The sequence below is a fragment of the Cuculus canorus genome, chromosome 5, assembly GCF_017976375.1.
Source record: "Cuculus canorus isolate bCucCan1 chromosome 5, bCucCan1.pri, whole genome shotgun sequence".
Classification (NCBI taxonomy): Eukaryota; Metazoa; Chordata; class Aves; order Cuculiformes; family Cuculidae; genus Cuculus; species Cuculus canorus.
Window position 1 is genome coordinate 45,960,389 of NC_071405.1, and position 9,978 is coordinate 45,970,366.

At 49.9% G+C, this 9,978-nt stretch overlaps 1 protein-coding gene across 1 annotated transcript; it reads left to right on the forward strand.

The window, feature by feature from the left end:
- Positions 1 to 1,922: 1,922 nt before the first annotated feature.
- On the forward strand, positions 1,923 to 3,436 carry FJX1 (four-jointed box kinase 1). Its single transcript, XM_054068780.1, has one exon. The coding sequence runs from the start codon at positions 2,055 to 2,057 to the stop codon at positions 3,297 to 3,299; it is 1,245 nt and encodes a 414-aa protein (XP_053924755.1). The 5' UTR covers positions 1,923 to 2,054; the 3' UTR covers positions 3,300 to 3,436.
- The last annotated feature ends 6,542 nt before the right edge of the window (positions 3,437 to 9,978 follow it).

Sequence of the window (9,978 nt, forward strand, 5' to 3'; positions counted from 1 at the left end):
GGGGAGGTGATAAGGTGGATTAGGGGGATGTTTTTAACAAAATCCTGGAAAACAACTTCCTTTTTCTTATATCTTACAGCCCTGAAGACTGGTGTGGTTGGAAAACTAGGAGCTGCAGTATCTTGAGAGAGTAGGAAGAGGTGAAAAGGGAATCGTTTTCCCTTTGTAATATTTAAGATTCTGTATATGGCTGATTTGCTTCCCTGGTCCAACTCTAACAACTACTTTGGAGGATAGTCACGGCACTTACTGAAGTAGGGAGAGGTGTTTGACTCGGCCCACAAACGCGTTTGTCTCAAGAGAAGTCTCTGGTAAAACACAGAGAAAGCAGAGTTAGTCTTCCTTGCCTCTGTAAGGCCGGAAACTGGAACTGGTGACTTGCGGAGTGACGACACCAAACACAGAGTTAGGTGCAGGTATGCAGCTGTTCAGAGTGGAAGGGGGATCTTTCCTCCAAGCTTGCACGCCATGTGTCAAAACCGGTACATCTTTATTGTGCCATGTTATTCATATGCCTTAGGGTAACATACATAGTCATGACTTTTCCAAAAAGTGGGTAGGGTTAGTAAGATTAGTCACTGGAACTCATTATCATAGTAAGATTAATTCCGGGAACTCATTATCATAGGTCTCCTCCTCTTAGCGCCTGCGTGTTTTCTCATGGTAATGGTTGATGGGGTCTTTGGGGATGAAGATAGATAGTCTTCCTTGCACTGAACTTTTCACCTTTCCTCCTTGCCCATGCTCTTAAAGACCCAGGGCCATCTTCGGGCCTTATCTGTCCCAGGTGGTGGTCCTTCCCTTGTCGGTTTTACCAGTCCTTGTTATCTGTCTTCAATCAGATACAGTCACCGCCCTGCTGAAAAAAAAACCCTTCTATGTCAGAATTCTATATTTTAGTTAATTCAAACTTGTAACTTTTAACAAATGATTTCTTCTTTCACTGGGGTGACAGTAAATTAGCTGCTCTTCTAATGTTCCAGTGTACACCTAAAGACCTCAAAAGGACAAAATTTGAGGAGGAGGGCTAACTGGTTCTCTCGGCCAGGAAATCCCGCGGGGTGGGACCTGCTCTGCCGCTGTGTCCTAAGACTTGGAACTTCCTCTTGTGTGGGGTCAAAATGCCAGGTCCACACTGCACACACCGCGTCACACCGGGATGGGTGAGCGCACCACACGCATCGCGGCGCTCCCCTCCGTCCAGACGGCCCCCGCACTGGCTCTCCCCTGCCGTCGCCGGAGCAGGAGGAGGCAGTAGCTGAGGTGATGCTCCGCGGGGTCTCACGGCCGTGCCTGACCCACAGCGAGTGGGGCCTCGGCATCACGCTGCAGTGGCCCGGCTTGGTCCTGAGCAGGCAGCTGCGTGCGTCCAGGCATGTATCCATACGTACACGTGGCTGGTGCGTGCACAGCGCGTTTCGGCCGATGCCTTCGTGCCGACTCCCGGATGCCGCTCTCGGACTCCCAGCGCTGGAGGGGGGGCGGAAAGGGAGCAGTTCCGACTGTGACCGCGACGCGACCGCGCCGTGCGGCGGGGGTGGGAGGCGGGCGCCACTGCAGACTCCACGGGCTAGCGCACCGGGGCGGGGGACATCGTCTTTCCCTTTCCCCCCCTTCCCTTAGTGCGGGCGTTCCTTTGTGCCACCTGCAGTGAAGAAGAAGAAGCGACGGAGCCGAGCGTCTCAACCACAGCGCTCTCCTTTCCCGTGGGACGTCTCCCCCCACCTCTCCACCTCGTCAATGGGACGTCTCGCGTCTGCTGCGCTCGGGGCATCGCCGCCTTAAGCGGAGGGGCCACACCAGGAGCCGGGGCAGGCCGGGGCGGGGCGGGCGCGCCCCCACGGCTGCCCCACGTGGTGCGGGTGCCCGTGCTTCCTGGCTGCTGGCGGAGCCGGGCTCGGGGCGCGGGAGTCGGCGGGCTCCCTTGCTCCCGCTCGCAGACTGACGGGTGTCCGGTCCGGATCGCGGCCATGCGCCAGCGCCGCGCCGAGCGGCCCAGCGGCGGGGCTGCACCGCCGCCGCGTCCCGCGGCAGCGGCGTGAAGCGGCGAAAGGATGAAGCGGGAGAGACGGGCCGCGCCGGGCCCCCTGCCCATGCTGGGGCTGCTGCTGCTGGGCGCGCTGCCGGGGCTCTGGACGGTGCTGCTGCGGCGGGAGGCGGCGGCGCAGCTGGTGCCGGAGCCGCGCCCGCCAGCGGGGCCGCCCCCGGGGCGCTGGGGGCCGCTCGCCGGCAGCGGGCAGAAAACTTTCCGGGCGTTGCTGGCGGTGCCGACGGTGGCAGCAGGCCAGCAGGAGCGGGGCGGAGGAGGGGGACTCGCTGCGATCGGCTCGGCGCCACCGGCCGCCGCCTCTCCGGTGGAGCGGGGCATCTTCTGGAGCCGAGAGCTGGAGGAGCGGGTACCGCCGGGCTTCGCGGCGGAGGAGGCGGCGGCGTGGCTGGCGGCCGCCCGCGCCGCCCGCGTGGCCTCGCTGGAGCGAGGCGGCTGCGGGCGTAGCTCCAACCGCCTGGCGCGGCTGTCGGACGGGAGCCGCGCCTGCGTCCGCTACGGCATCAACCCGGAGCAGATCCAGGGCGAGGCGCTCTCCTACCACCTGGCCGGGGTACTGGGCATGCAGGAGCGGCTGCCGCCCATGGCCCTCGCCCTGGTAGAGGCCCGCGGGCGGCAGTGGGAGCCGGTGCAGGAGGAGCTGCGCGGCTCGCACTGGGCCGAGGGCGCCGTGGTCAGCCTGACGCGCTGGGTGGACAACCTCACGGCCGTGGTGGCCCCCGCGCCCTGGGGCGCCGGCCGGCGGCTTCAGCCGCTGTCGGCCGGGGAGCTGAACGGCCTGTCGCTGTCGCAGCTGGTGGAGCTGGTGCAGTGGAGCGACCTGATCCTCTTCGACTATCTGACGGCCAACTTCGACCGCTTGGTCAGCAACCTCTTCAGCCTGCAGTGGGACCCGCGGGTGATGCGCCGCGCCACCAGCAACCTGCTCCGCTCTCCTGACGGCGGGCTCGTCTTCATGGACAACGAGGCGGGGCTGGTGCACGGCTACCGCCTCCTCGCCATGTGGGACCCCTACAACGAGCCGCTGCTCCGTTCCCTTTGCGTGTTCCGCGCGGGCACGGCGCGGCGCGTGGCCGAGTTGTACCGCCGCCGCAGTGCCGCGGCCGAGCTGCGCCGCCGCCTCCGCGCGCGGGAGCCACTCTGGCCGCGCCTCGGCTTCCTCTCGGAGCGGCAGGCGGAGCTGCTGCAGGCGCGCGTCGACTTTGTGCACCGCCACATCGCCCATTGCCGCGCCCAGGCCGCCGCGCTCTGACGGCCTCGGAGCGGGCGACGATGGCCGGTTGGCCGCAGCGCTCCGTTTTCCTGTTCTCCGAAGGCTGGATTTCACTCTGCCCGCCGCCTCGGTGCCTCCCCGACTGCCGAGCTTGACGCTGCCGGGCATGCAGGCGGAAGGCGCCGAGACGTGGCTCTCGGGTTCGTGTGCCGGAGCTGCCGAGAAGAGTTAATTCGGATTTGTCAAGATCTCTGAAGATGCGGAGACCGATCAGTGTAATTACAGCCGAGTTTCACTCCTGAGCTCTGCTTCCAGAGCTTGAAAAAAATGAGAGGATTCAGCATCTTGAGTACTTTACTTAATTTTCTTGGTGCACTGGCCATCCTAAGAGATGTAGGAAAGCTGTCATCTTTATCAGGATTGGAGTCGACTGCCTCTTCCTTCCAAAGGAGGCAGCTGAAACATTTTTTTTATATGTTCTTCCTTTTGCAGTAGCATATTTAAATATGAACGTTGATATTCATAGACCAAGTACCGATTCCACAATAGGGGACCCCCTAACTAGAAAAACTGCCCTATTTATGAAGCTCGTTTCTTACCGGTTTTCTTTAATGAGAGTGAACCTTTCGCTGATTGTTAAATCTCGACGATAAGAAGTGTATAGGAAGCCCATATTCCCTTAGCTTTTAGTCTTTGTTGTGGATGCATCTGGTTAAACTGCTTTGATTCTTAAGCCTTTGTAATCATCACTATCATCCTTACATCGGACCAGTAAAGTAACTGACGAATGAGTGACATGAGGATCTCCCAGGTCTTAGAAGCATTGCTATGCGCTAAGACTTTGATGCAATAGTTAAAGTGGAGGAAAAAACTGTTCCATGCACTTTACTTCTAAATTTTTATAAAAGAACTTTTTATTTTACAAAGTCTGACTTTTATGGACGTTATATATGTTCATAAGTTTTTCTGTAACATACTAAAGAAACTGATACTTAAGTAAAGTCTGTTAATATTTTGCCTTCTTTGTCCTGAATGTTTGCGTGAGCTTTGGCAAGGAAGCATGCACCTCCTAGGTCTTCCCTGATGGTTGGCAGAGGCGGCTCTTCGCAGCTTCTCGCTCCACCGATCTGAATGGCTTTTTTAACTTCAAGGCAAGTAGGGGTAGAGTTAAGCTTTCAAATGCCACCATTCTCTTTCCTAGCTCTTGTGTCTTTGAAAGGGCAAATGCTCTTCGAGTGGTTAAAATAATGTGACTATTGCATACTTCAGCTTGATGTTTTTTAAAGCCTGAAATGGAGTGCCTTGACTAGCACCGAGATAATGAAACGGTTAGTTTCAGCAAACACATACATGGTGTGGGCTTAGCTGCCATCAGCATCTTCAGGTGCTGGGACTGGGCACCAACTTCTTAGTGAAGGTTAAGTGGTACTGTACTAGGAACATTCCTAGGGATGGCTGTTGCTTTCAGTGGGTGTTTATACTGGTTCTCAGTCCTCTCTTCCTATTTTGCTTGTGTTTACAGTGGGGGTTGAGGCAGAATTGGAGAACTGGAAAGCTTTTCAATCTTGCTAAAATCGGGGGGAGGTGGCCATACAAAAGTTTTGTTCTAGTGGTAGCGTTGGATGTCCAAAATAAAATATCTGCATCCTTTTGTTTGTGTTTTATGTGTATCAGTATTCATAGAAGAGGCCATTGTATGGCTCAAAATACAGCGGGAATAAGGACAAAGGACAAACTAAATCTCTTTAAACTCCAAATGTCAGTATATATCCTATAGGATATATGCTGCTATAATCAAACAGCAGCAGCATCTCTTCTACATCTGGACAGGCACTTCTCTTGATGAAGGCAGCAGTGATCTCAGTGGCTGCTATGCTATAAGGTGATGCCTTCAGTATGTAGAGTGCTAACCTGCGTCTGAACTTGGGAGGGATCTGTGCATTCCTACCTGCAGGAGGTCTTCATTTGTTTAGATTAAACTTCACATAAAGACAGTTTTCTTTGACCATTACGGTGTTGATTTTTTTTTGTTTTTTTTTAAATAGGAAAAGACAACAGATTTAAAAACAATTTAAAATTAATGGTCAATTAATTAGCTATATTAGATATTGCAGCTGTGTAAGTATTTATTTTAAAACATATTGGCAGCCTCCAAGGCTAGCTTTCATTCAGCTGCCTAACTGACAAGTTTCTTTACTGAGCTTGTATTTATAGGTCACTGCAATTATCTTTCTGAACAGTGCACAGAATCCCATGTGACATTCCTTTGCCATTTACATGATAATACACAATTTAAGTGTGTAATTCTTAATTCTTCTTCAGCTCTGCTTTGTATTGACAATCATCTGATGGAAATACAGTGACAATCACCTGGTGGTTGCCTGGGTCAGATATGGCTATTGCACAAATCAGGGAAGAGTCTTGAAAAGGTTGGATGGGGTTGGTAGCATGCCACCTGTCTCAGAGAGAGGAGGTCTGGTTTCCAGCACTGTAGAGAGTCGTGTGCTTAACTGATAACACTGGATTCTTAAATAAAAAAAAAAAAAAAAAAAAAGCAGGAACATAGTATCTAGAGGATGTTATAATTTGAACATGCTTCATTTGGTCCCATATTTCTGTAATTTCCCTAATGAAATTTAGAAAGCCTCCCCCAGATTTTTTCTTTCAGTGGAACCTAAGGAGGCATGTAGGGAAGGAAGTTGTTGCCCCTCCCAGCTTTACTTCGTAGTCACTGGGTTGTTGCCTCTAAACCCTACAAATGTGAAAGGAGAACTGAGTCCACATTTCCAAGACCTGCTAAGGGATATCTCAATTGCAGTGGGTACTGTACCCTCAACAAGCAGCAGAGGCTGGGTAAATTCACTTTGTTTCCCACTTGGTGAGAATAGCAAGACTGGTATTTGCAGCACAAATCTCATTTGCTTTTGTTTGCTTGTATCTGAATTTATTTTCATCATGGGTTTCTCTTTGAGAATTTCCCTTGCTGCTTGGAAGCTCTTTCCAGGTGCAGAGTTCCCTTGCCTCTCACACAAAAGCAGCTGCCCTGGAGATGGAGCCCAGTTGACCGCTGGCACCACACTTCACTGCCCGACTGAGGCCATGTCAGCCCATTCAAAGATTTGGAAAATAACTTGGGCCTGTTGGAAGACAATGAAAATATAGCTAGTTACACTTAGACTTACTGAGTGTACAGCATGGTTGTAACATCACCAGCAGCATTTTTGTGATTTGCTTTCCCTTTGAAGTTCAGTGCATTTAGAATTTTCTCACTGACATTACTAGGTGGTCCAGGAGTAGCTATGACATGAGATCATATTAAGACTCAATCCCATTTTGCATGTTATTCCTACTTTGCAACCACAGCATAAAATTTAATCGCTTCTTTGGAGCTGTACTCCCTGGGTTGAAGGCAGCAAAATTCTCACGTGAATGGGCTGGGCTGCAGAGTAAGCAGTGCCTGTCAGGCATCAGCACAGCTCCTGCAGCTCTCAATGACCTAGAAAACCTTTTACCTTGCCATCCTAGATGCTGATGTAGCTCTCCCCAAAGAGGTAATGCACACTCATGTGAGCAGAATATATTTCCCAACATGGTGACTTGCATCCACAAAGAGTCTTTTGTAGTGGATCAACTGTTTTTTTTAAAAAACATTATAAATCCCACCTTCCGGCACTATTTGATCTAACTCAGTATACTTTGCAAACAGGGCAGGAACAAGGTATTATGTCTATAATGTCATAACCCCCTGTTGTGCTGTGGCTTTCCATTGCCCACTCCAGGCAGAGATGCAGGATGAGCTTCCAGGAAAGAAGCTCTCACACAGGCTGGTGTGAGGTGAGACTGTTGCTGTGTGCAGGTGTGAATGGAGTTGTGCAGACAAAAGGAGCGGAGTAATCCCATCTGAAAGCAAGCTAGCACTGCACTCAAGGAAGAGGTCTGACTGGATTATTGGAGCATAATGACAGTGATAGGACACTCAAGAGGATGTGACACTGCAATTGAACTTGCTATTTCTGAGTGATCCTTCTATTCAACTACTTCTTGGAGTTTTTGGGTCATGGGTTTTCCTGTGTGTGGCACTCAGATCATTTCTGCAAGGAAACAAACCCAAAGGAAGATTGACTGCAAAATGTAGCTATTGCTAATACAGGGAAAATTGAGCAGGCGCCCTGAATACTCAGACCCCTCCAGCTCCTATCCTAGGGAGGGAAACAGGCAGGGGGATTTCAGGTGGGGTACAAACAGAATGCAAGTTGGAGGAGTTGCAGCGTATTGTAATACAATCCATTCAGGCAGATTTAAATTGCACCGTTACATGTACTGACAGGATATCATCATGTTTGTTTACCCTTTGTCACTTGAGCTCTTTAAGTGTCACACAGTGTCAAGTCAGCCCTTGGTGTCAAGCCAGCAGATGCTTTCTAAGTAGTCAAAGGCATGAAAGTACAAAAAAAAAAAGGAAATAGATTTTGTAGATTTTGGCACTTAAAAGTAGGCAAATTCCACTCCAGCTATGTCTGCAGCAATGGGACATGTTCAATGAATTCCTGTATTTCTATACCTTGCAGGTATAGAAAGACAGAGGAACAGAAGGGAAAGCATTTAAGAAAATGACAGATCCCTTGCAGATTCTGGGGATGGCAAGCATCAAACATCCTTTAAGGAAATTATACCAATACAGAAGCAGCATGTCGCCCACAGCCCCTTTCTCCAACTTCCGTGATAGGTTTCCTGGAGCAACCTCTGAAATGGGTCTTTTCTAGGTTGCCTGTGTCACAGAACAAGGAGAAAAATATCTGTGCCAAAGAGGCCTTTGGCACTCAAATACAGGGGACCTGCCCTTCCCCTGTGTAGACCACTGACAGTTTGTGATCTTGAAAGCACAGGCTCCCAAGTGAAGTGCCTCCACACCAATGCATGCAGCATGGACAATGAACAGGAGGAGATGGAAGCCATTGTACAGCAGGAAAACTATGATATAGTTGCCATCACTGAAACGTGGTGGGATGACTCGTACAACTGAAGTGCTGCAATGGATGGCTACAAACACTTCAGAAAGCATAGGCAAGGAAGGAGAGGCAGTGAGGTAGTCCTGTACGTTAAGAAGTGTTTGGATTGTCTAGAGCTTAATGATGGTGACAATAGGGTTGAGTGTTTAGGGTTAGGAATCAGGGGGAAGGCCAAAAAAAAAAGAGGTATCATGGTGGTAGTCTGTTACCGACCACCCAACCAGGATGAAGAGATTAATTATTCTATAAGCATCTGTGAGAAATCTCACAATCGCTTGCCTTTGTCCTTGTGGGGGACTTCAATCTACCAGATGTCTGCTGGAAATACAGTACAGCAGAGAGGAAACAGTCTAGGAGGTTTCTGGAGTGCGTGGAAGACAACTTCCTGAAACAGCTGGTGAGTAAGCCAACTAGGGAAGGTGCCCCACTGGACTTGTTTGCAATCAAACTTGCTCACGCTTTGCTGCAAGTTCTTGGACACCACTGATACTCACACATGCTTGTACACTTTATACCATACACAGACAAATCTGCCCACCCCATTGGGTGTACTATATCCTCTTTGCTACTCTGGGCTAGGAGGACCTGCCCATACTTACACATAGTGCCCCACAAAAACCAGCTAGGGTGGTAAGGAACGCATGACATGCTATTTTATGATGAAATGCAAATAAGTGTTTTCTTCATTGTAATTTTTCTATCTGCTGTCAATTTAATGATATCCATCAGCTTTTTTTCAATTCCAACTGTCATAGTCATCAAGAGAAATTTTTCTCAGAAAGAAAAGTGTACTCAGTGAACAACTTTAAAAATTATCCTGCCTGATATGAATTACTCACAAAGCTCATTAACATTTCAGTTCTTAGTTTGCGTAATAGCTGTAAAATATAGGTGTACCAGATGGAGCCTTTTGTGCATTAGGAAGGACAGAATTTTCACTTCTAACATTTCAGATGTGCATAGATCTTCCTGAAATTTTTTGGAAAGGGCAAATATAAGAAAAGCATTTACAGCATCTCTGTACAACTGCCAGTGAGCTGAGATACAGCAAAAGGAGATAATTAATAACAATCTTCATGCTTAATTATAATGACATGGACCATTCAGACCTAGCAGTATAATAAATACTGTGGTAATATTGACGATGTTACACTAGTGCTTTGGAATTTTGAAGAGCATTTCATGATGGATTCAAAGCACTTTGCAAAGATGAGTTTGGCATCACATGTGTTACAGAGAGGAAAACAGGAATGGGGAAGCCAAGGGCACGTTGCCTGGTGCTGGCAGAGACAGAACGCCTATCCTTTCAGGAAAGCAAGGCCAATGATGAGTGAGCTCTAGTAAATCTTGCATTGAAGGTGGAGGTGAGCTAAAGCAAACCTTGCACCAAATCTGCCAGCACTTGGGCACAGGTTTTCTTCTCCTATGCATGCATTAGCATGCTCTCATTTTAGAGGTGCTTTTGACACTGCAGGCTGGCCAGAACCTTCACTATCTGCTGTGGCCAGGAGGGGCCCTTTTTTGTGCCTCCTCAGGGGACAGGCTTCCCCCGAGCAGGCAGCTGGCCCATGCTGCCACTGGGAGCTAGCAGAAAGCTCACTCCTACTGTTTGGCATCTTCTGTGACTCTGCGTGGTGCTGTGTTACTACGCTTGCAGGAGCAGCATAACCACTTTGCAGAGTTCACCTTGTTTCCCAACAATGCCAGGC

What these genes read in the sequence shown, in the direction of transcription:
- FJX1 (XM_054068780.1), top strand. Translation starts at nt 2,055, where the DNA reads ATGAAGCGGGAGAGACGGGCCGCGCCGGGCCCCCTGCCCATGCTGGGG.